General features: G+C 45.7%; 2 protein-coding genes across 3 annotated transcripts; one reads left to right on the top strand and one right to left on the bottom strand.

Moving 5' to 3' along the window:
• On the bottom strand, positions 1 to 10,634 carry LOC142817820 (uncharacterized). Of its 2 annotated transcripts, XM_075895639.1 has the most exons (4): positions 10,503 to 10,634; positions 4,723 to 4,961; positions 2,345 to 2,580; positions 1 to 532 (listed from the first exon to the last, which is right to left on the bottom strand). In XM_075895639.1, the coding sequence occupies exons 2-4, from the start codon at positions 4,939 to 4,941 to the stop codon at positions 166 to 168; spliced, it is 822 nt and encodes a 273-aa protein (XP_075751754.1). In that variant the 5' UTR covers positions 4,942 to 4,961; positions 10,503 to 10,634; the 3' UTR covers positions 1 to 165. The 2 variants fall into 2 exon arrangements, with proteins under 2 accessions (XP_075751754.1, XP_075751753.1); XM_075895638.1 differs by lacking the exon at positions 10,503 to 10,634 and having other exon boundaries at positions 4,723 to 5,546.
• Positions 4,826 to 23,871, top strand: LOC142817821 (uncharacterized). Its single transcript, XM_075895640.1, has 3 exons — positions 4,826 to 4,993; positions 13,463 to 13,791; positions 23,348 to 23,871. Exons 2-3 carry the CDS (start codon positions 13,554 to 13,556, stop codon positions 23,734 to 23,736), a joined length of 627 nt encoding a protein of 208 aa, XP_075751755.1. The 5' UTR covers positions 4,826 to 4,993; positions 13,463 to 13,553; the 3' UTR covers positions 23,737 to 23,871.
• The last annotated feature ends 2,896 nt before the right edge of the window (positions 23,872 to 26,767 follow it).

The following is a 26,767-nucleotide window of genomic DNA, read 5'->3' as shown; positions in this document are numbered from 1 at the left end:
TTCGTATTATAAAACGTATTCTATTATTAGTCTAATTGAAATAAAATTGACGCCATTCCGCAAGCGTCAACTCCAACTACTAGAAGACGTACAAAAATACGCATGAAAACAGCGCTGTAGTATTGGGTCCTCGGTGTCTCCTGTCCGTAGATCCCGCAACCGCCATTAGGGCCGCGCGTTCGGCTTCTTGCAAGTCAACTCGCAGGCCGTCTTCGTATGAAACCGATTTGGCCCGGTCAGGCACCGGTGCGATTGCAGCACGCGCCGCGTCAACCGGTAGCAGCGCGCATCGCCATGCGCCGTCGAAGACTGCGTCATCACAGCGAAGAACGGGAACTTGAGCTGCGCGCTGCCGCATGGAGCACTCCGCGGTGCGGTGCAGGCAGGGTATCGTGGATTGGTGCAGTGGGCTGTGCAGCGGCGGGCCGTGGGGAATACGGCGCTGCCATTGGCAGGACATCCGCCCCAAGGAAACTTCCACTCCTGGCAGGCCCGGCCATCGAACCACCACCAGCTGGTGCGGACGTCCTTGCTGTGACAGAACGTTGAAGCGAATGAAAGAAGGGCCATATCGAGGTCTCGTTTCTTTGAGACACTCATAATGAAGAGAAGCACAGTTACGGAAGGTATATGGGACGTTAGTTGTACTGTTCTTTTTTTTTTAAGTTCATTGTTGTAATTGTGAGATAGGTCACAAACTTGTGGAGCTCACTCAGGCTCACTTATGAAATGTTATTCGCGCTTATAAGCACGAACCATAGTCTCAGCGAGCCCTCGCTCAGATTAGGGTTCGATCTGCATGAGTGCATGAATCAGTCGACTTATAAGTGAGTTCGCCTACCCATGGACGATATTTAGAGCGGGCGAAAAGATACCTAGCCGCCGGCAGGACAAAACCTGCAAACTTAGGCTAATGCACCCGATGCTCTACCAATTGAGCTACGGTCGCGGCGTTCCTCTCGTTCTGTTTCTGAAGGTTGGAGGTTCGATCACTGTCGGCGTCAAGGCGTCTTCTCGTCCGCTATAATTTCTTCACAGATGTATGGCTATATCAGCAATACACTTAAAACAGTCCAATTAACACCCCTATACGTTCCCTGGCTTCATTATCTGCTGGTTTTCACTAAATTCTGTAGTTATTAGTTTCGAATTCATAATGAAAGAATGTGAAGCGTGCAGCCACGGGCACAAAAGAGAATCGTAAATCACGAACGACTTGTGTTGTCTGCTTTTTTCTTCAGCGCCCAAGCCTGCATGGCTGAACACGGCACGTTTTGCGAGTTGGGACGTTAACATATTTGGCTGAACTATAGACCTGTCTTCCAATTCTTTGCACTGCAAAGATATAGATGAATGAAAAGATGTGCAGTCGATCGAGAGGCCTGCAATAATACGTCAGTAGCCATATGGTCACTTCAAAAGTGTCATCGCCGTTGTCGTTGTCGTTATGTTCTGCATATGCATAAAATCCAAACCGATCAAACCGCCCCACGTTCTATGGTCTATGTGCGAGCGCTGCTGGAGACCAAGGCTTTTGAAGAAAACAACTACACGAGATTTATACTCTGTGGCCGTGGTGTACGCGGAAATCGATAGAGAACCAGCGCACGAATATTAGATACATTCCTTCTTGTATCGATTTAGTGTGAGCAATGTTTATATGTTATTGTTTACGGTATACAGCAAGCGCAGTATCCACGAATTGAAGCACGACAATTCAGGGCTAAGCAAGGCGTACTTTTGTTACCGCGGTCCTCTACTATGGTCATATTGGGGTAATTCTGCCTCAAACGCATAGATCAAAGCAAACGTTATCTTCAGAGACCGGATTCGTCGTGACATGACGTGGTTATCTCGAAAAATTGTGCATACCACTTTTTATACTAAAATTGGGTTTCGCGATTGAATATGATGGAAGCACTAAACATCTGTTGATTGGGAGGCGCTGTGAAAGAAATTACTCGAAGGAAAGTGTACAAACTTGATCACGTATGAGTGGCTTGGTTCTCAGCTCTCGTTTCCATGTTTTGCACGCCTTACCTTTGCCGTGTAAAGTAGTTTGAAAGAAGATGTTTCCCAAGGAAACAATCTCAACACTAACATCACTGGTGCAAGCGTGCCTCAAACATTCTTATTGTCAAGTGTCATTGTTGGTTCAGCCTCACACGTCAGTATCGACACCGCATTCATTGTTCACAGCTGCAACCTGCAACCTACAATGTTGGTGGAATATAGGCCGATTCTTGGTTTCTGTCTATCTCTGCGGCGATTACAGTTTCAAGAATGTACAGGGTGGTGATCGTTGGCCTAGGATAACCTCAGCAAGCACACAATGCTTAGGTACCTCGTGCACCCGAGTAGTAATGTCTTCCCAGTGCAGGCTTTCCGCGGCGGCTGTGTGAGCACGCAGTTGGTCTCGCACTCGCGCCACGAGGCGAACCGGTTGATGCCGCGGTTGCAGAGTTGCGCCGGGTGGTCGTCACTGGTCGCCAGGCAGGCGTTGATGGAAGCGCGGTAGACGAACTCGTTACGAGGATGCTGGCAGTAGGTGTAGAGGGCGACACCGCATTCAGGCCTCACCTGTAGTAAAGCGCGCATGACCCGCCGACATCTGAAGGCACGTGCATTACGCAGTGGCTTTCCAAGCCAGTAGGTATATTTGTCAATGACTGGTATGGCGCTATAGTGGGGAAAATATTGTTTAACTACAGCAGTTGCACGCGAGAGCCAAGATATATCAACTCGCGTTTGACGAGCGCCTCTACATTGCATGGACAAAAAAGGTGACTAAGCCGCATTACGACGTTTCATGCCACATCACAGAGTTCGAAATTTTTATTAATTGATGACACATGTGTGTCGTGTCATCGAAACTTTCAGTAAACCACCAATGATATACGAAATGCGTATCTCCAATAAACATTTTCAAAGCAAACCTTTAAGTATGGTTGATTCTAGGGAAGTATGAATGCATGTGCGGTATTGGGAGACTGTAAAAGCAATACCAGCGCGCAGCCAGATGCTGCATTCTTAAGGCAGTCTCAACTAGCGCCAAGAAAATAGACACAAACAAAAGCTACATGAAGACAAACTTAAACTATCAACTATCTATTAAAAGATCCACACAAATATAAACGGAGTCTCGCCAAACGCAGCATCAAAATGTTTTTGCACAAGCACCACCAAGGAAGCAGTAATCATGTAGGTCAAATAGTGGCCTGCAATAAACTACATACTCTAAAGTGGGGGTCTCAAACAGATCTCCGCTAGCAGGCCATAGTGACAAACTTAGTCCTGCAAGGGCTGGGACAGTGAAAAATATTGTTTGTGTCTCTTCGTCCCGTGAGTTTGTGCGCTGGTACTGCCCATAAGAATATTGTAGCAGGGGGTAGAGGGGCTGTTTCGATCAAATTTTTGCAAAGGCTGCCACTTGAAACCAGGCCTTTTTCATATCTCATGTACCAGTGGTTTCTTAAAATTTGAAGCGAACATGCATGCGAAGAACATTTTGATATGGACTTCCAGAATGTTTGAAATGCCGATTATGAAACAAGGTTTTAGTTTCCCAGATACATATTGCTAAAATAGTGACTTTACGGCGTGCCTCACAAAAAAATCGTTGGGGTTAGTTATGTCAGCATAATGTACTTCTTATCAGAGAAATAAAAAAATCATCGATGAAGAGAGTCGTGTGCGCGCCGCGGGCAGCCAGCTGAGGGTCATCAGGCCGCGGGTTTGATACACCTGTCTAAAAAATACACGCTTATCGCAGCCTCACGGATAGAAAGGAGGCGTAGTTGTAAAGAATGTTTCAAATCCGGAATGACATCTGCAACTTCGCGTCTGTCTCGTGTTCTTCCAGTCAGAGGCCACATCGGCATGTAAAATCACTGTGAGCAACTGAATACGTATATTTATGCTCTTTGTTTCGGTGCATTAATGAAAACTTTCTCATTAATGAAAAACATTAATGAAAAACTTTCTCTACGACCCACGTACGTTTTTTTGAGATCCAAAGAAGGGCTGATTACATAACTCCATCAGAGCAATTTCGCGCATAGTTTATCATAGCCATCCTTGTTTGTCTTGGACGCACATACGAGCACAAAAAACTGTTTTGGATATGATAAGGGGTAAGAAAACCACTTAAAGAACATCATGGCTGCCAGCAACCTTTTTGAGGTAATGGGATAACCCTCATGAATGGGGTAAGAAACCTAGCCTCCTTTAAAGATCACACAAAGGTTGAAAGTAGGATAAAAAAACACGGCTGAGAAGCTGTACTCCTTCCCAATTCGCTCCCTACATTACGTTTAGTGAGGCAGGTTCAGTCACTGCAAAAGTGAACGACGTGAAAACGCTGCTGCCGATCTAAAGGTGACCTAGTTCAAGTCAAGAGAGCGCGGCTTTCAAGTTATCAGACGCTTTCACAATCTTTGGAATGGCAGACACTTCACAATTTCGAATACTTTCGCAATATTGACAGAGGCAGACACCCATGAATGGGGGTGAAGAGTGGATTCTTTAACAAACGCGGTCCATACCTAAGCACAAAAACCCTAACGCACTGAAACACTTCCACATCAGAAAGTACGTGCTTGTGAGCGAGCGTCACTGACACACACAAGCATGCACACGCAAGTAACCTATTAATCCTACGTCGGTCGGCAATGTGCCGCGTAGAGCAAAGCACTTTCATCTAGGCACTCCATCTGCACTTACAGATCTTCGGGACGTCAACTCCATCGGATTCCTGGAAGTCCCGTAACCGCCGCTCACGTTGCCATAAGCGATAGCCGACTGTTCAGCGGCCGAATCCCCGCCAGACGAGTCGCTCGCGGAGGGCGGCCTTCTCCAGGCGTCTTCCTTGGCCTCCTCGTCGGCTTTCTCCACGAGCCCGTCCCGTGGTGGCGACCGTGGAATCGACGCTTCAGGCACCATCGGATCGGTGTGTGCCAATCCTGAAGCGAGAAACGACGTCAGCATTAACTGAGTACGTAAATTAGGGTAACATCAATCACGCAGCCATCAAGTGCTCGGTAAAAGGCACAGCAGGTGCAATTAACGATTCTACAAATTGGCGATGGTGGCAGTAACGTCTAAAGTTGAACAATTTTATGCAGCGTTTACTGACTTGTCGCATGTGTACCCAAACCTACAGAGAAACAATAGCGGCATTATGCATTGAATCCGACTTGTCTGTGCAATGCCTGCATAAAGCAAGAATGAAATGTTCACTAGTAAAGCGCGAACGTGACATCGTTGTTGTTATCACATACCAATCTGAAGGATATTTATGACGTTGGCTGTCACGGCAACCACATATTGGCTTTCGTGATACTGAAGTAGTTTTTTGTTAAGCCGTTGCTTTGCAAGCGGGAAGAGCGACCTCCATACAACGCTCAGTGACAAGTAAATATGTGGCTGTGAAACATTTGTATAATACTAATAACAAACGGAAACATTACTTCAGAAGACGATGATCCAAGTTATTGAGAAACCCTGCAGTGAATGGCTCCGGAATGTTCGACCATCCAGTGTTACTTTACCGTTTACGAACGTCCCACAGTACACGGGCACATTTCACATCCACCAAGATGCGACTGTCGTGGTCGGATTCGAATCGGCGGCTTTCGTAGAGCACCGCTCTACGTCCTGAAGACGATTACGTCGTGAAGACGTCGGTGAAGACGATTACTTGAAAAACTTCGTTCGACGAAAAGCAGCGCCGTGACGGTGATTCGTTCGAAAGGTGTGCGAGTTGTCCCTGGCACGAAGCTACAGTGAAATCTGTACGGATCTCTCAGAAGTAATGCTTCCATATTAAGGAAACGTATACGTCCCAATCTATTATTTCTCCTTAACTGTAACGTCTTCTCTAAGAGTTACACAAAATTGCCTCACAGTGATTTCTCTTTATCAACCTGTTCGCACATCGACTGCTTCTGCAGAACCAACTTGATGCATATCTAAGTTGTTTGGACAGGGACAAACGCAAACCTCTAGCCAGCAACAATTTAATACTTCACATGGTGCACTTGTGCCCAGAAACAGAAATAACCCTCATAGCGCAACAATAGCTACGACCGCAGTAGTCGGACCTCGCAAGTGTGATCGTGGTTGAAGCACATGCGCCATATTCCATGTCCAACACCAACGTTATCACAGGTGCTGCACTAAACAAGCTCAATTTTAACCTTGAGTGCGCAATCATATCAGAACTATATGTTCCCATACCTTCAGGCTTTGCCTGTGCCGAGTGGAAACACGTGTCGCAGTGTGTGGGTGAAGCTGGGTCACGTGGAATCAAAGAAACAAGGGCGCTGCAATATGCAGGTGCTTTTGCTGTCTTTAGCCAGATTTGAAAACACTGGCTAAAACACTGGGTTAAAAACACTGTATGACGATGTAACCGAATGCATATTGCTTTCTATCATCTGGTGTAGGTCTCCAATTTTTGTATTTTACTTAATGACATAATTAGACATGAATAATTACCTCGCTTTCGAAGCCACGAAAAAAGCTAGCCAAAACCTCTGTCGATAATAAGTGTTCGTCATTGCTTAAAACATTCGATTAGGCAGTTTCATATACGTTGATAGCGCTTTTTTTTTGCTTATTTATTTATTTATTTTATTTATGAATACTGCAACCCTAACATAGGGTTTTAGCAGGGTGGATACACATTTGCTAAATTAACATATCGGCAAACAAGTAAATATAAAACAGGTGAGGTATGTACACAAAAAGACAATGGTTTGCAATGAACAGTCATAAGGGCATATAATGAAATCAGCGCTATATTCAAGTTGGTCACGAGTGGGGAATTGCTACAGTGATAGAAATAAAAAGCAGGATCACATATCAGACACTCACTGCTGGAGCTGCGCAGCAAAAAGATTCAAGGAAGACTGGGAAACAACTTCATTACTAAGGTTATTCCATTCGATGATTGTCCTCGGAAAAAATGAATATTTGAACGTGTTATTACGGGTGGAGAATGGGGTTATTGTAAGGGAATGCCTCTGTCTTGTGGCATATCCCGTGGAGAAATTAAGTATGTGTGATAAGTCTAACTTATAATAACCTTTAACTAACTGAAAGAAAAATTTCAATCTTAATACTTTATTCCTTTGAGTAGGTGTTGAAAGATTGGCTTTTGATAATAAACGTGTTATTGAAGTGCGGCCGAAACTGTTATAAATAAATCTAACAGCTCTCTTTTGAATTTTTTCCATTTCGCTAATGTTTTTTCTGGTGTGAGGGTACCAGATTATGGAAGCATAATCTAAAGAAGGTTGAACAATTGCATTAAAAGCAATAAGGCGAACGGCGGGGGTTGAAAGCTTGAGAGCTCGTCTAAGATAAAATAGCTTGTAGTTGCACGAGCTTATTACAGTATTAATATGTCTTGTCCAGTTTAGGTCATTCGAAATCCAAAGACCAAGGTACTTGTAGTGTTGTACCTCCTGCAAAAAAACATTATTGGCTGAATATGCAAAATGAAGAGGGGTACGTTTGTGGGAAATTTTCATGAAAACAGTCTTTTTAAAATTAACTGACATCTGCCATTTATCACACCAACGAATGACCTTTTGAAATGCGTCGTTTAAATGAATTTGGTCGGTATGGTTTTCAACTTCCGAGTATAGAATGCAGTCATCCGCATATAACTTGACTTTTACAGGTATATCATGTGATATGTCATTTATAAACAACAAAAAGAAGAGCGGCCCAAGCACGGAGCCTTGGGGCACTCCCGAGTCAACCGGTACTGTACGAGAACAATGTTCATTGAAAGAGACGTATTGTTTTCGATTCAAAAGATAACCAGAAATCCAGTTTAGAAGCTGGGTATTCTTAAGAATTAAATCAAGTTTGAAGAGTAATTTATTGTGTGAGACCGTATCGAAAGCTTTAGCAAAATCCATAAAAATTGCATCTACCTGTTTTCCGGAATTTATAGATAGCGCAAAATCATGTACTGTTGTTACCAGCTGAGTACAAGTAGAAAATCCTTTCCTGAATCCGTGTTGTGAATCTGACAAAATATTGTGCTTATCTAGGAAGTCTGAAATGTGCTTATGTATTATATGCTCAATGAGTTTACAGGAAGTTGAAATTAATGAGATCGGCCGATAGTTAGTAACAGAATGGGGATCTCCACTCTTATGTAAGAGCTTGACTTTAGCAGTTACCCAGTCATCCGGAACTTGACCATCTTTCAGAGATTTAGAAAAGAGAATTGTTAGGTACTTTGAAACCCATTGAGCGTAGCGCTTTAAGAACTCATTCGGTATTCCATCCGGACCTGAAGATTTCTTAACATCCAGTTTTAAAAGCAGATTAAGAACTCCCTCTTCACTTATGATGATATCCGGAAGGGATGGGCTTGCCACATCAAATGTTTCCAGGACACCGTTATCCCTCGTAAAAACAGATTTAAAATGATCATTGAAAGCGTTAGAAATAACAAATGAATCACTAGTTTCAACACCATCAATTACAAAAACATCAGTAGTCACAGTATTAGGCGAAATTAAACTCCAGAACCTCTCGGGAGACGAAGACATGAGACTCGGAAGTTGTTGGCCATAATAGCGTTCCTTATCAGACACAACATTTGCTTTCACTTGAGAAGCAAGTTCAGAAATTTTTTGCTGGAGGATACCTACGTCTTTAGAGCACCGTCTTTGATTTTTTAAACGTTTGAGCCGTCTTCGCAACTGCAACGTTTCCCGAGAAATCCAGGGGTTCTTTCCTTTCGATTTTTTTACAATACGAGGAACAAATCTATCAATACACTCATTTATAAGGTCTTTGAAACGCTTCCACAGATAATGAATATCAGCAGTGCAACTCGAAAAAGAATCAAATTCAAATGCTAGTAAATCCAATATTGAGGTGTCATCAGCACGTGAAAAGTTTGGGAACGAGACCACCTTGCAATTTTTCTTTAAAACAACATTAGTAAGCGTAAGTATCACAGCCTGATGATCAGATATTCCAGGGAGAACAGAACAGCTAGCTTGGGCAGAGATTGAGCCACTAATGAAAAAAAGGTCTAGAATTGAACAAGAACTCGCGTGTATTCGAGTGCATTTGTCAACGATTTGCATCAAGTCAAAAGAAAACGCTATATCGATCATTCTTTCACCAATTTTATAGTTAGGTTGTTGCAAAGAGAAAGATGACCAACTAACATGAGGCAAATTAAAATCTCCAGCTAGAATAATCCGATCCTCAGGTTTCACATGGGCGGCGAGGTAGTTGTGTAGTTCATCCAGAACATCCATGGAGGAATTGGGTGGGCGATAAATAGCCCCAATAACGTACCTGGTCTTTCCGTAATATGCTTTGCAAAATATGCCCTCGACGTTACGTATGTCATGCATTTTTGTAATTTGCAATGACTGTCTAAACAGGATCGCCACTCCACCACCTCTACTCCCACGATCTTTACGGTACACACGGTAGCCCCGCGGAACAAATTCACTATCAAGTATGTTATCGTGCAACCATGTTTCGGTTAGGATAGCAATATGGGGACTATAGGCCAGGAGGGTTCCTTCTAATTCTGTGGTTTTGCTAATAACACTTCTACAGTTTAAATTTAGTATTTTCAGCGACGGTACACTGCACATATCCCGTCATTTTTCATTCTTCTTTAGCTTAACACGTGCATTTTTCGATTCATCCCAACTGAACAAGTTCCCATCCACACTCAGTCGATTGTAGAGTAGCTTAACTTTAGCACCGTTTTCTCTCTCTTTTTCGGAACTTTTCCACAGATTTCTGCGTGCCTCACGAACCCTGTATGAAAAATCTTCAGAAAAGGACAATACAGAGCCCTTTAACTTGTGCCTAACCTTCAAAACAGACATCTTCTCACGATAATCAATAAACTTTAGAATAACTGGTCTGTCTTTGTTTTCAACTATGCGTCCAAGCCTGTGGCATCTTTCAACAGTAATTGCCTTTATACCTAATGTATTTTCGAGGATTTCCTCGACATTATCTTGGAGCATCTGAGGTGTTTCCCTAGGGGATTCCTTTAGTCCATAAATGGTTAGGTTATTTCTACGGCTCCGATTTTCAAAATCATCAACTTTACCTTCAAGGAATGCTAATTTTTGCTGCATTTGAGTCATAGTATCCTCAAGTTCTTTCACTTGTTGAGGCAATGCAGAAAATTTATTCATGTGACGCTCAATGGCATCCACTCGTTCTGTTAGCGTGCCAAATTTTTCAACTAAATCTTTCTGGTTGGCCTGTACGTTCTCAATAGCTGCTTTCATTGTTTTTTGGCCAGCGAGAAGCTGAGATAGCATTTCCTTTTCCGTAAGGGGACCAGGATTAGCTTCAACGTCACCGCAAACCAACAGATCAACAGGTATAGGTGTGACGCAAGCAAAAAGAAGTTTAAGACACAGTGGGCAAGGCAGCAGCAGCAGGAATCGGTTATCACTTCAATAACAGGGGGCAGGAAAGTACCTACTAACCTGTATTGCAAGGCAAAGCGGATTACTGAGCATGTTGCCTTCTCTGCTGCTGACAAGCCCACTGCCATGGTATGAGACTGCCCGTGGATTTAAAGGCTCCGAAGCGATCACGGGAACCGACGTCACTCGGCGTTGATTCCACGTGGACGCTAAGATGAGAAGGGGCGTTGTTTCCTCGATGCAGCAGCGATCGTCCACAGGTGATGATAACCAGGCTTCGCCAGGCCAGCCAGACGAGGTGACGTCATCATCCCGAGCCAGCCCCGGAAAGACGGTGCATACCGCAGGGCTTTCACCAAGAAGAATCGCCAAGACCTGTATTGCAAGGCAAAGCGGATTACTGAGCATGTTGCCTTCTCTGCTGCTGACAAGCCCACTGCCATGGTATGAGACTGCCCGTGGATTTAAAGGCTCCGAAGCGATCACGGGAACCGACGTCACTCGGCGTTGATTCCACGTGGACGCTAAGATGAGAAGGGGCGTTGTTTCCTCGATGCAGCAGCGATCGTCCACAGGTGATGATAACCAGGCTTCGCCAGGCCAGCCAGACGAGGTGACGTCATCATCCCGAGCCAGCCCCGGAAAGACGGTGCATACCGCAGGGCTTTCACCAAGAAGAATCGCCAAGACCTGTATTGCAAGGCAAAGCGGATTACTGAGCATGTTGCCTTCTCTGCTGCTGACAAGCCCACTGCCATGGTATGAGACTGCCCGTGGATTTAAAGGCTCCGAAGCGATCACGGGAACCGACGTCACTCGGCGTTGATTCCACGTGGACGCTAAGATGAGAAGGGGCGTTGTTTCCTCGATGCAGCAGCGATCGTCCACAGGTGATGATAACCAGGCTTCGCCAGGCCAGCCAGACGAGGTGACGTCATCATCCCGAGCCAGCCCCGGAAAGACGGTGCATACCGCAGGGCTTTCACCAAGAAGAATCGCCAAGACCTGTATTGCAAGGCAAAGCGGATTACTGAGCATGTTGCCTTCTCTGCTGCTGACAAGCCCACTTATTATGACAAGCCAGCTTATTACAGATTCCTGTGACATGTCCACCTAGATGCCTATGCGTGCCATGATTGCAGTGCCAATGTTCAGCGTGCAACAATACGCTCCCCTCACGATGGGTCGTGACAGCGATCGGTAATCGCTCGCGTTGCCGCTACCAGAACTTGCGTCACCGCCCTGCAGAAGTGTGAACACCCGGTCAATAGGTGAACAGTAAAAGAGCCAGGGATTGTGGGATGCACCGTCTGCTACCGGCTTCCGGTTCGAGAAGAGTAGACAACGGCAAACCGCTTCGCCGCAAGCCTCAGATTGTTCGGGATTCGCGCACGTGGTTGCCCATTTATCTTCATTCTTATTAACCATGGTCGGTTGTTCAGCCGTTGGATGCTCCAACTCGAGCGTGCAAGGCAAACGCAGGTATCATTTCCCATGTAATGAAGACAGAAAAACGATATGGGCCGCAGCTGTGAAGAGAGCCACATTGACAGGTAGTCTTTGAGTACAGAACTTTGAAGGCAGAGTGGGCGAAAACCATTTTATCGCGGATACGTGTATATCCCTCTTTGAAAAAAATTTACGCATGAATTTGCTGCGAATATAATATTGCGAAATAAATTGTCGCACTGGAGTGCCTAACAAAGATATTGTGGGAACGAGCGGGCGAAATCTACCTGCCATACGAGATTAGCGCCGGCCAGTGCACCCACATATATGACAAAAAACGCGAAAGCTTCACGCAAGAGTAAGATTAAACGAAGTGCTGAACGAGTTCATTTGAAATTATCTTGGTGAAACTGTGCTCATATTTGGGTGCATGTTAAAGAACCCCAGCTGGTCGAAATTTCCGGAGCCCTCCACTACGGCGTCTCTCGTAACCATATGGTAATTTTGGGACGCTAAACCCCGCATATCATTATCAAACTGTGCGCCAGGGCGGCACCCAAAGGAAGAAGTGCGTTAAATAAGCGCAGGGTTTCGATTATTCGGCGCCGTCTATGTCTTACTGTATTGTTTATGTGCCGCCGTGCCATGCTACTTGACCAAGATTAGCTTTCAAATAAGCATCTGGCTTCGACTAAGAAATGCATCTTATAGCGCACTGAAAGCTTGAAAAAAAAAATATCTCAACGTGCTCAATAAGTGTTGCGCTTCATGCCAATCGACTGACGATGTCAGCAGAAACAGCGATCCCGAAATGAACTCTTAGCACACTGCTACATACATCCCTTATCCCCTGAGATCTTTAAAATGATGACTTTTTGTCTGCACTGAGGTATCATACAATAAAAAGTGCTATGTGTATCGACTGATCTGCTAGCAAAACTTACAGTACCCCAGAGCAGTCTAAAAGCATTGCAGATAATTTTAGTGCAATAAAAAATTTTCCTGGCAGTGAAAGACTTTCGTAGCTTGTCATCGTTACAGTTATGGTTGGCAAAAAAAAAAACAAGTTCTAAAGCACTGACATTGCACGGCAAGTGTTTTTTTCTACGAAGCAGTACAAAAATGCGCACGTTCCGCTGCTCTCCCGTGTGGTGCGTCAAACTGGAAGCCGTCGTATCCCACAGTTCCCTGCGATTGCCCATTTTACCTGTCACCTATTACAGTAGTCTTTTTCGCACGGAACGTTTGGGAGCGCTGCCATACGGCACGCAAGTAGGCATGTCATGTGCCCCCCCCCCCCGCCCCTTTTTCATATTTGTGAGCATCTGTAGTAAGCCCAACTACAACACTAATATTAGATCGAAAGTTAGTTGTGCAATAGGATGTTTCGCAAAGAGATCTTAAACTTTCTCATAGAACAGGCACAGGTTCATTGCTTCAAAAGTTAGGTTCTTCAACATGCCACAATTCAGAAGACAAACGATACCTTGACGCACTCCATACAATAGCAAGCAACATGTATTCGATCGCCTCGTCATAAAGTGCGTCAGCATATTTTTCAACCCTGGTAGGTGTGGCCCCGTGTGTAGCCTCGACTTACCGGCAAAGCGGTCGGGTAGGTGTCGCTGCGCGGCGGTTACTGTGATCGAGTGCCAGTTCATAATGGCGATGGTGGTGGCTACCGCGGAGGACACAAGCAACGCGGACAGCAGCGCTGCGCCGACCACCAAAGGCAGCCGGCCTCCCATCCAGTCGCCCCAGTTCTCGTCGCTGCGCGGCACTGCGTCTGTCGTGGTGGCCACGTCCCGTCGAGTGCACTCGGCCGCACAAGCCTTCCGCTTCGGGACTGCGATGGCCTTGCTGCTGGTGGTTGCCGCCGCACGAGGAGCCCTGTGGTCAGGTATGCAAGTCTCATGGGACATATGCGTTTCGGACATCAATTAGAAGTAACAAGCAAGAAAGCCTTAGAAAGTATAGGGGATGTTTTTTTAATTTATGTATGTTTGGAAGAAGCTAAATCGGTAAAAAATGTGGCTGGAAAATAGTTTCGCACTCGCAGTCATGCATGGCTATACTAGTGACGCTCACTATCACTCCCACGTTTAAAATGCACGTGTATACATAATTAGGTGGACGGAAGAATCACAGGTGCCACAGCTCAACTGGCAAGATCATCGGGTGCATCATCCGAAAATTGCGTGTTTGGTCTCTGCTACCTACAGGTTAATTTTTCATTCAATTCATCTTCGGCAGAGATATAACACCCCCTATACTTTCTTCGGTTTTCTTGTCTGTTAGTTCTCAAAAAATGTTGTGCTCAGAAAAAAAAACGACAAAGCTCTTGAAAACGCCCCTTTCGTTGACTTTTGTGCGTTTCGGATACAGATTGATTTTTAAAAACCTGAACGCGCGAGCGTCGACCACCCATTCAATAAATGACGTCTAATGCGTAGTATCATACACGATTTCACGCTTTATGACTCACGTGTGGGTGCTTTAAAGCCACACAGCCTCTAACATAAGCTTATGTCACAATTGATCGTCGTAGCTAACCAGGTCTTAGCTTGGCAGCGTGGTTAGGGCTGTCATATCCTTGATATCAATCAATACAATGTCATGACCTTTGTTTGCTCAGATATTGTCGTACTTTATTTGTAATGTGCATAATAACGGCAAACTTTACGTGGCATACACGCGAATAACCTTCACAACGTACCGTCTGGGTCGTGGGGCATACCAGCCTGAATTTTGATTACTAGATGTGCGTTAAACCACTAGTTTATAAATACTTGCAGTAAGCGCCCTCAATGACTTCAGTATAGACAATTAGATCAGCTTGTTCCAAGCTGACCTGGAGATTTCTTTTCTTCGAGTACCTTGTACCATTTCAAGAAATCCACCCTTCACTCTCTCTTCATGTCCTCTACGAACAGAACTTTCACTCGACATTACCTACGACTCCAAACGCACAAACCCATAAGCATCAGACTCTAAAAAGGAAAGCTGAGAATAGCTTGTGAAGTCATTATTCGTGCTACCAATGGGCTGAATCCCCGAACTACAATTATTCTTTCCTGTTGAGTACAAACGGCCAAAGCCAGTCGGCCGAGTTACCGACGCGTAATTAAGCAAAAACCAAACGTACAGTACTGGAGCGCCGTCAATGTTGCACCAGCTGCTGGCAGTCGAGCTACTACTGGTGCTGGTTGTAGTGACAGAACTGTCGGCTGCACTGGTCAAGTCACAGGTCTGCGTAAACGGAGAGTGCCCACAGGAAAACCACGGCCCGGACGGGATGGGGATAAAAGGGTGCGCCGGCGACGACACCCCAGTCCACTGCGTTGTCTCTGTGGTACGCTGCACGCGAGAAAAATGGGATGCCTTACGTCTCTGTTACTGTTCGTGTATCTCAGTAAAGTATCGATCTGTCAAGTTTTATATATCTGGAATTCAGGCCGTGTTATTGTGCTGCTGCTACGGACAGTGCAACGTCGGTGTATACACGAAAGGACACAAGACGAGTGCCGACTCCAAAAAACTTGAATCCGACGCTCTTTTACTCCGATATGTGCTACCCTTAACTGATGCAACACTTTCCACCATCCACCGTCCCATATCTGTATATCAAAACTATTTCGCCAAGACCTTAACACATGTGAGATTCATTCCCGTCTTCCCTATCATTCATCATTCAAGGGTGGCACTCTCGGTGGTTACGTGGGTAAAGAAACTCTGAGACCGTTGAAAGGGCGCTGCAAGAAACAGCATGGGAATAGAATCGGTGTCTTGTTCTTGCAAAGTAGCGTTAACCATTTGGGTATTCCCAATATGAATCGCCCTTCTAATATCACACATTACTGTCATAGGAAACTCTGACTTCGTATAATAGTTCGGATATTCTATTAGTGGTATCGGGTATAACACACAGTGCACGTCTTAATGTGTAGATTAGTCAAAAGATGTCGATGTCATGGCACAAGTCATGCATGTATCCAATCACGTGCGCACGCATGTCCGCTATGTGTGGTGTTAATAAAGAGCCGCTTGGCGGGCTCAGTCGTCGTTGCACTTTCGCGGGCTTCGTACTCAAGTCCATACTGCTCGTGTCGCGGGCGTGTCACGCGTCAGGCCATCGAGTGCTTCCCATTGGACACCACCCGACGACACAACAGATGCTTTACGAGTTAATCGCGGACTCTAAATTACACGATGGGTATACTTGAACGCCAAAGGAACTGTCGTTATTAACAAAGGCGTGCGTACGACAGGGGGGCAGAGTGGCCGGCCGCCCCCCTAAGTCAACTAAGGTGGAGGGCATGAAGTCAGACCCGCACACTGACAAATACGAAAGGGGGCGCGAAGTAAGCCATAACAGGAAGGAAGGTGCTGCAACGACCCCCCGCCCCCTCCCTCTCTGCAAAAAACCCTGCGCACGACCACAGTTATTAGGCCGAACTGCAGCTATTGTTAAGACTAACTACATATGCCCTTGCTTACGCTTTTTCCCGCGTTCGCGATTACGGCGGCCATCCGCGGAGACGTCCGAGCCCTGTGACCGCGCAGGAGTCGGCGCTGCTCGGCATCCGGTCGGGCAGACAAGCCTGTGGTCTGCCCCTGAGGCGCTGCATGAGGACGTGCCGCCGCCTGCTGCGCCTCGGACATGGGGCTTTGACGCCGCGGGTCGCCGGTAGCTTGTCTGACGAGACAAAGCCTTATCCTGGCCGGAAGCCGTCGGAACGGACTCGACGGAGTACGTGAGCTGCCCCAGAGAGACGCGTGGTGCGGCTACGTCGTTAGCTGGGACAAGCCTAGCAGTCGGGTTTTAGTTGGCCGTGAAGGTAGTTTCGCTGGCCGCGCTGTTGAAGACGCCGCCCTGGCGCGTCGTAATGTACGTGGGGTTCATGGGCACCTGGTGTAACATGGTCGTAAGCTCGGACGATTCTGGCAGCGCTCGTTTGGCGTCAAGTGCGAGCTCAGAACGAATGAACGAGCGCGCATGGTCTCTGTGACAGCGATGATGATGACAGTCACAATTAAATAATTAAAGTAATTCAAAAACGTGAAGAGAATAGGCTGAGAAAAATCATGAAATCTAGCTTGAACGCAAATCAAACGAGCCTAAAGATACCCATGGGAGTTTTTACATGCGTGCGCCGTGTCGAATTTCCGACACATTGAAATCAGACTTACGTTATTCACAGCTATAGCAGTGGCCGAATACCCACACATCTACTTTAGTAAGTGTTGCGTGCTACTGGCTGACCGCCATGGTTAGATGTATGAATAGAAAAAAATATGATCTCTAGAAAAGCGCACTAGCACGGTGTGGGCCCCTCCGGCTCATAAATTATTTGCTTCATTATCTATACCTGAATTTTCCTACTTATGTATCCTTGCTGTTCTGATGTTTTCTATATTTCATTTTTTCATCTTTCCATATACGGGAGGCATACGTTTAACATCCTCCTCTACTCCACCATGTCTGGCTTCGCTATTGGCCTAAATTTTCTATCAGTGGAAATTCTAGAAAAAGTTTTTTTTAATCAAGGGCGAGAGAACTAGAGATACTGAAGACTCAATAAGGTGATATCGTAAAATAACAGAGCAAAAAAAATGATCGACGAAACAGACAAACGCATTCGTCTGTCGCTTTTTGCGCCGTTATTTTGTGGTCATTGATAACCAACCAGTCCGATTCAGTCCATTGGTGATAACGGTAGATGTGTGCGAGCTTCATAATTTAGAAAGAATTAACTGTACACCTGTCCGAAGAGGGGTATACGATATATAGCTAAACGAAAACTAGCGAACCAAAAACGCAACGCCCTCGGAAGCGAGTTTCTCATTTCTTTGAACTATTGTGCTTTCTAACCTCGGAATTTTTATACCGTCTTTCTGAAGCCAACGATAGAGAGCATATTGTATATAGTCCAATAACGTTTTCCGTCAATCAATGAATAATCGCATATATAATAGACGTACTACCTGCAAGTATGTAAGGACTCGTGAAGAAAATGTCTGTTAAACAGTCGATTCTGTTCTCGCAGTAACCGCTCAGTACGTTGAGGGAGAATTTTTCAGCAATACATGTGGAAGCAATTTCCGGGATTTTATTGTAATTACCGGATTTTACGTGCCAGAACTGCGATGCCCTTATTAACCTATACTCAGGCGTAGTATACACCCCAGATACATGGCGTAGTTAGGAATTAATTTGTGCCGCCCGGGATTCTTTCACAGGGCCTCAATCTGCATATAAGTACATGACTGCTCTTTGGTTTCACCTCATAATAAATAAGCAAATCGTGCCCTATGATCAAACCCGCACCCTAGAGCTTAGCAATGCACCGACTTCCCTGCCGAGTTATCATGGCACCTGCTGGAAGCTTCCATATGGCAGGAACAGCAATCGTTAATTCGGCCTAATATACCCGCGCAAATTCAGAAAAGCAATCGACTGAGATCGTCAAGAAAATCTAACGTGCGCCTTAGTCTGCAGATAATTATGTTTTGCAAGAAATCTGGATCCCGACTGCATAACTCTATTCAAACACCAAAGGTACAGAAGGCCCTATTTTCGTGTCTGCAAAATTAGATGACTACGCGTGGCCTTTTCAATGCGAAAGCATTTCTTAGTCGGGCTATGTCAGGCATCCGTCGGGATCCACCCACTGCCCTCTCCCATAGCAACAGCTGCGGGCGCGTGTGCTTATCCTCGCCCCTAACAACCGGAGCACGTGGTGCGAGAGAGTGTAGGAGAGGTTAGGGGCAGTGCTTCGCCGCTGCTTCTCTCGTCCTTCCCTCTCTCTCCTCCCTGCGCCCCACTTTACCGTACGCTCACGCCTCACTCTAGACCTTTTGCTGGCTGGGCGCCTCTCAAGAACATCCGGAAATGTGTGCTCGTGACACCGCTGTGAAGCGCCAATGCCGAGCCATGAACGCTGTTTGTTTTGTTCACCTCATAGTTTGTTTGTTTTTATTTACCGTGCGCGCAAGCTACTAGAGCTGGAAACGCATACCGCGTTTCTCGCGACAGGAAAACGCCACGTGCGGCGAGTGGTCGGTGTAAGAAAAAAAAACATTATTTTTCTAACACTGGGCTCTCATATGCGAAACGCCGTTAATGGCGCTACGCAATGGATTCGCATTTCCTCGCGATTCTCTTCGGGAGGTGGAGGTATTTTTTTCTTGTTACTTTTTCTGAAGGTCTATAAATATCACTTTGCACCTCAAAATAAGCTACTTTATTTCAAGTAGATAAAAACTGAATGTGTAGATTGGAAGGAAAAATTGAAGTACGCGCAATGATAAAACAAAGTCGATGTTCACTGTTTAGCCGCTAAAATTTAACTAGTAGTCCCCGTCCGTTTCGGAGGAGTTCTGCTCGCTTAATGATAAAAAAAGAGGGGGGGGAATGACATCAGGTTAAGTCGTTGATGATTGCAACTGTTGGAAACGCAAGTATGTAATATGTTTACTGATTGTGCTGTCCGGACGGCTTTCTGCTCTCCAATAGTAGAGTACCAAACACTCTAAACCGCTACACAATTTTTCTAAGCACAATATTTCATCACCTTGCACTTCCATAGTACAGTACATCGTAATCTAAATCGTCGAACATTTGTTCTAATCAAACTATACGGTGGGAACGTGGCGTAGTAGATAATGTGCCTAATATGTGATTCTCAAAGAGAAAAGAAGAGCAAAGTGAGCCCCATAACTGTCTGCATCAGAGTGTGACACCTCAACAGTAGCTCACAAGGGGTGGGATTGAGGAGGGATTAAAAGGATGAGGTAAATAGATAGAGGAAGGAGAGAGCGAGGCGCAGGCACAGCGAACGACAGAAAACGACAGAAGTAAGGAGAACATAGGAAAGACGGACACGGTCGCAGGAGTCTGAGGACGGGGCACCACTCAGCGAGAGCTCTTGTCGGCGGCTGGAGATAACGTAGGCGAGCCAGTCGGCCAGAGCTGCGCTGTCGTTGGAGATCGCGGGGGCACAACCGGTCGGCACAGAATCCAGAGATTGAGTGTAGTGTGCCTGGAATGTGTTCTCGCGAACCGAGAGGCCGTATATTCGACACCCATTGACGGTACATTATTATAAACACATACGAAGTGCTATGCATTGTTCACCACTTTTTATAAACACGGTTTCGCGGGGAACGTGATTTTTAAACTTGCGGACAGCTGTCGGCAACCGCTGTTCTATAGTAGCGTATACATGGTACTGTCGATCGTGGACCTTTTTCAAGGCGAGAACATGACGTAGCCTTTTTGGCGCTCCCATCCGCAGCACTCGGGCCTGACTTTGCGAGAACATAAGGGCGTGCAACCGTTATGTAATGTCTCGCAAGCCACCGTCAAAAAGCACACGTGGCCTACTCCGAGCAGGCGATCACCTAACATCAAGGCGTCATCGTGACGTAAGGTGATGATGTCATCAATTGACATCGTCAATTCAGGAGGGTCACCCCACCGCCATAGTCTAGCAGCTAAGGCACTCGGCTGCTGACTCGCAGGTCGCGGGGTCGGATCTCGGCTGCAGCGGCAGCATTTTCGATGAAGGCGAAATGCTGTAGGTCCGTGTGCTCAGATTTGGGTGCACGTTACAGAACCCCAGGTGGTCGAAATTTCCAGAGCCTTCCACTACGGCGTCTCTCATAACCATATCGTGGGTTTGGGGCGTTATACTCCAAATATTTTATTATCATTATTCCTAGAGGCCCTGCGTGCACCACCAGAGGTGAATAAAGCTACAGTGGAGGGCGGAGTGCCATCAGGAAAGCTGCTGAATGGACACCACAGGTGGCCGCTATACGCATTCTTCGAACAGTCAGGCCAGGCAGCGGCACCATATTTGACGGTTGTGGCATTAGACAATATTTATTTTTGTAATCTGGTTATTGAATTGTCTCGGAAATCAAATACTTTCTCCATTTCAAAGCTACATATAGGCAAAGCTAAGATATCTTGTCAAATACATATACACGGTTTCTGTAGTATCTTGCAGTTTTGATTCCAGTGTTTAGGTTGGCAACACTTTGTCCTTGTGCATGTATATATTTGTGGAACGTCTAATAAAACGGCAGTATTTATGCAACCGCTACCCGGAGTGTGTCAATCACATTACTCCCTCACTACAGTTTCTACTGAAGACCAAATGCTAAAGAGACAGCGGAGGTGATAGGCCCTTATGTAGCACTCGTCGTTGCTACTTTGCTAAAATGGTCACTTGCTGTCTTACTTCAAACCGTTTCTCTCTTTTTGTCTCGTCTCTCTCATTTTCTGTGAATGTCTTTTCTCATATTTTGCTTTTATTTCTTTCCCTCTATCTTTCTCTTTCTCCGTCATTCCAGCTTTATTTCTGTATCTTACCATTTCTCTCTTTTTTCTCTATCTCTTTGTATTACTTACCTCCTACATGTCTTCATTTTTCTATACCTATTTCTTTGATTCTCCCTCTTAATCTCCTTCTTCTTTCTGTCTGTTGTTCTATTGCCTTCTTGCTATGCTTCGCTTCACTCTCGCCGCTGTTCCTTTTCCTTCTCTCTCGTCTTCATATCTGTCATCCTCACCCTCCCTTATCTTACACAACCACTTGCTATACAGTACTAAAAACACTCCCAAGCATTTCCCCGAGGGTGAACATGGTTAAGTGCGAATGCACGGCGTGATGCTATGAGGGGTATTTCTTAATTCGCACTATTATATTTATTAATCACATATGGTGCCTTTATGGTGTAATGGTTCCTGGGAATCGCAATTTGATCACACGGGGGAGTTTACGTTAACTCACTGGCGAATGCCAACGGATTTTAACTTTACTCCCCCTCATAGCATGCGAGCTCCGGACGAGCTAAGTCCTGGGCTCGCACCCTCTCCCGCGCGGCACGTTCACTGGCTTCGGGAACGTCCACTCGCCATTGACGATTGCGAGCGGCGTCTTGACGCCGGCCTTCATCGCCCTTCTCCGCCTGACGCTTGCGTTGTCGTTCTGCTTCTTGGGTCGCGTTCGCGGCTCGATGCTGACGCCTCATCTCGGCCTCGCGAGTGCGCAGTTCACCATCCGCTGCACGCTTCGCCCGCTTGTCCTCGGCCTCGCGAGCGCGAAGTCCGGCATCCTCTGCACGCTTCGCCCGCTTGTCCTCGGCCTCGCGAGCGCGCAGTTCGGCATCCGCTGCACGCTTCGCCCGCTTGCACTCGGCCTCGCGAGCACGCAGTTCGGCATCCGCTGCACGCTTCGTCCGCTTACGTTCGGTCTCACGAGCCCTTCGCAGCGCCGCCTTGTCTTCCAACATCGGCGAAACCACCGCGGTGCCGTCACCTTCAACGACGGGTGCAGTGCTGGCATTCGGTTGTACTGCATTCGTTGTTGATGGTAGCGTTGCCTCCGGGACATCCATCGCACGACCCGCTCTCGACGGGAGACTGAGAGAGAAGACGGGCGCGCGAGAGAGAGGGGTTGCGCGTGCAGCTGTAGCGAGCGAAGGGGGAGGGGGACGCGCGCAGTGGCGTTAAAGATATAAGGCGCGTTACTGACACCGATATCAGCGTCGCGTCCGTGGCTTATTCGGTAGCGCGTCGCGCTGCGGCCCGCCAAGTCCTCTTTCTTTTAAAGATAGAGAGAAAACTGCGGACGCCACCGACGGCGGTGGATGGTTTGGGGTCGCTTATAAAGTGTATTCACACTTAAAAAGCTATGCTATTTACTGAAGATTTGCCTGGAGACTGGTGTGGTTAACACGCTCGCCTTGGGATAGTGGCTACGTGGGTTGAAATCTCACCACGTGAAGAAAACTTTTTCTCCTAGGATTTTTTCTATTTCTACATGGTCTCTTATACTTTCACTAAAGAAAACTCTGTCGCTATTTTCTATGGGATCTCCAATGCCTGGTGCGTCAGCCAGCATGGGAATGATGGGTAGTTCACGAATTTGTCTAATCTTTGTTCTTCTGGCTTCATTTGGCTTCGCAAGCCTGAATGCGTTTTACCGCAATACCAAGGTCAGCAAAAGTTCAGCAGTTACACTTCCCCTACTTGATCCTTGTAGGCTCACCAATTCTGATTGGCTCACGAATTTGACAATGTTCCGTTCTTTTATTCGACATAAAACCAAACACAAAAGAATCAAAAACACAAGTGCGTTAGACGCCTGCAAGCACGAAAACGACGAGACGCGCAGCGTTCTACATTTTCCTTATAGAACTTCTCGCAATAACTTCAACGGTGCACATCATGTGCGAAATGTAGTATAGTATAACAAGTGCAACGAAAGTCGGTGTGTGAACAACGCACGAAGTGTGTTGGCAGCTCCGTAAATTCTACAGGCCTCGTTATTGGTCCATCAGACAAATTGTAAGCACGGAAAATTTCGTTCTATTATTTGTACAAATTATCGCAGAACAGAAGGTTTGACTATGATCCAGTCATCGTCGACGGTGCCACCTTGCAGGCAAGTTCACACGTTGCCTGGGTCGAGAACCGGTTCGCACCAGCCAGGCACCTGCGGGCCTCGAACAACCGCCGCGACAGCTTCAAGCACCGCCTAACTCTTCGCGACCCCGACGAGGGCGCCTCTGCCGCGAAGAAAGGGAACTTCAGCTCAGCGCTGGCACAAGGTGTGGAGCGTGGTGGAGCACACGGCGAGTTAGAGCAGCGGGCGTTGCACTTCTCTGCCGTAGCGAACACTGTGCTACCGTTGGCAGGACATTCACCGTTGGGGAAGCTCCACGGCAGGCACGCGGAACCATCGAACCACCACCAGCTGGAGCGGAAGTCCTGCCTGCTCCGGAAGCACAAATGATGTGCGCAGTTATTCATTATTTAAAAGGAAGCACTTAGCAGCTTTATAATCTGACTTGCACAAGAAGCATGCAGCAAGGAATGCGAGAATGTGGCTAATTTTATGATACGTGGCCGGTCTGCAGCCGATGGCGTGTATTGAAAATAAATGTGCCACGAAATTCTGTGCCAAGACACGTTGTTCGGATGAGTTAGCGCTTGATGAAAGAATGAACCAAACCCCTTCATCACTCCTTCCCCCTTCCCCAAAAAAAGTACATATAATATGGAGCCTGTGCAAAATACCATCCCGTATAAGCCAGCACATAATTTTCAATTCTCCTGAGAAGTAATACATGTACAAAAACACAACCGCATGAATGGAACAGCTATAGGTAAGGAAAAGCATGGGGGACGTCAACTGTCGTCTTTAACCGTAGTTTACTGATTGTGATGCAAATTGAAATGAACTAAATTAAACGATCCTGCCATTAACACTCGTGACTTTTGATCAAGTTCAATTCATTTAAATTTATACCGCAATTGTTACATCTCCTCATTGCCGACACGCACTAAATAATTATACAGTTACGTATAAAAATACAGGACAAGCTTGGGAACTCCCAAGTGCCAATATTTTTTCGCTGGGAGTAAAACGTTATCGCACTCAGGGCATTAGTCAAGTAGAGCGCATTGCCAAAAATCGCATCAGCTTTTGCAGCTTTGCACTCTTAAGCCACATACCATACAGCACAGCCTAAGTTGAGAAGCCATATGAAAACCCTAACCACAACAGGTAATACGCGTGAAACGAACCAATAATATGGTGATGTGCAAAGACTCCATCTGAATCGCAAATACCACATCGTACCGAAGCACAATAGTATTCTTTGCTCTCTGAGGTGTATGATTCTCATTGTTCACTTTATTTTATCTGAAGTCGCTAGCCAGAATTGGACGCTTGTGTTCGACGATTGGCGTTAAAAATTGTGTTTAGAAAAGTGGTTAACAATTTTGAGTACTTGGTACTCTACTATGGAACACAATAAAGGTGCCCCGTGGGCATCACGCTTGATGATGCCTTGTTGATGAAAATTACTGCGTGAACGAGCTCACGCGGCTGCTGAAGGACGTGTATAGTTACGGCGAGAGTTCCTTTTGGTTTAGACGACTTCATTTTATTGTCACAATGCGGATAATAATGTCACATAATGCTGGAAAAAAATGCCGCCATATCCACGAAGTGAATGATGATGAGTGGGCGAAGCTCCGGAGGTAAACCTGGTAAACCATGAATCCTCCGTACATTTTGCCCACTCGATTTTATTGCAACGCTCCCCCTAGCGTACGTCGCCGCACTATATCGAACGATGACACGCGCCATATGTGGCATCATTCCTATTTTATAACACCTCGCATCTTTCATAATCAACTACACGTACCGCCGTCTAGTTTATAACATCTTGCATTTTTGGACGGACGGACGGATGGACGGACGGATGGATGGATGGATGGATGGATGGATGGACGGACGGATGGACGGATGGACGGATGGATATGGCTGTACCCTATAGATCGGGCGGTGGCTAGCGTAATACTTAGAACTGAACGAGAGGTGGCTACATACAGGGGACGCACAGCCCACGCCTTGAGGAGCTTCGCTCCTAAAATTTCACTGTTACTGCGTTCGCGGTACAGTTTTTGGCTTTAATAAGAAGCTACTTATCAAATCGGATACAATGTGTATCAATAAACCGAGAGCTATCATCAGCCACGAACGTTAGGAGTGGTGTACCTCTAGGTAGCATTTTGGGGCATCTATTATTTAATATTTTTATCGATGATATCGTACATGTTCACAGCTCTGTAGAATATCTAATCTATGCAGACGATACAAGTTTATTTTTTTCTGGAAAAACAGCTGATGATCTCATTGTTTCAGCTAATAAAGTACTAAATAAGATACATACCTGGTCTGTGGCGAATTCTCTATATATCAACTGCTCTAAAAGTAAGGCTGTACTGTTCCGTGCGAAATCAAAATCATTTGAATCTTCTCACAAACTAATACCTAATAACATCGAACTTAATCTTTCTCGAACGGTTAAAACTTTCGACGTCCATTTTCCCGAACACATGACGTGGAATCACCATACCGAGCACATTAGTCACAAACTTTGTAAAGTTTAAGGTGTGATGCGTCGATGCCAGAATATAATACCTGCGAAGCTGAAAATGCTCATTATACAATGCTCTTTTTTCCTCTCATTTAGATCTTTGTCATCTTGTCTGGTCTACAGGCTCTAAAGCATCATTAATGAACCTGGCCGTATTACGAAAAAAAATGCTTTGCGATGTATTGAAGATACATTCTACAACAAACACACTGCCCCTATATTTTCAAAATACAGAATATTAGAAATTGATAGTTACTATGAATACCAGCTTCTGTCAACTTTTAAATAAAAAATACGCCGAGGAAGTACCCTTTTACGCACATTGGCTGCTTTGCAACCTAATCTTGCCAATCGAGTGACTCGGCATGTACCACGTCCTCGCACTAATTATGAATTTAAAACACTGAATTACCGTCTACCAAGTGTAATGAATAAATTAGAAATTGACTATTGATGATCAACGTATATTGTCTAAAATATATATGTCAAATTGGATGTGCTGATTGCGTTTTTCATGAATGCTGGGTGATTGCTGTTATGGTTACTTTGTTTCATATATTGCTTTGTTGTTAATAATCATGTATGCATTTCAGAGCTGCTTTTTTATTATTTTCTGTCATGCGCCACATGCGCATTTCTTTCTGTACTGTCGCTTTTAGCTGTCTGTAATATTTTTGTAATTTCTTAACCTTATTTCTGGGTGAAGGGGCTAATCAAGCTGTCACATGCAGCTTTTTTTTTCCTTCACACCAAACCACGTATACAATGTGTTTTACCACGTGGTTGAATAATCGAAGTTGACTTAACTCTACAGGAAGCTGTTTCTCAATATTTGCTAGCTGACTGTGATTTTAGCTTTTGTATGTTACATTAACGTATTTTTTGTTGGGCTTCAGGCGCACTCAAGCTGCACT

Source organism: Rhipicephalus microplus, chromosome 5 (assembly GCF_043290135.1).
Source record: "Rhipicephalus microplus isolate Deutch F79 chromosome 5, USDA_Rmic, whole genome shotgun sequence".
NCBI lineage: Eukaryota > Metazoa > Arthropoda > Arachnida > Ixodida > Ixodidae > Rhipicephalus > Rhipicephalus microplus.
This window is presented reverse-complemented; position numbering and strand designations above follow the sequence as displayed.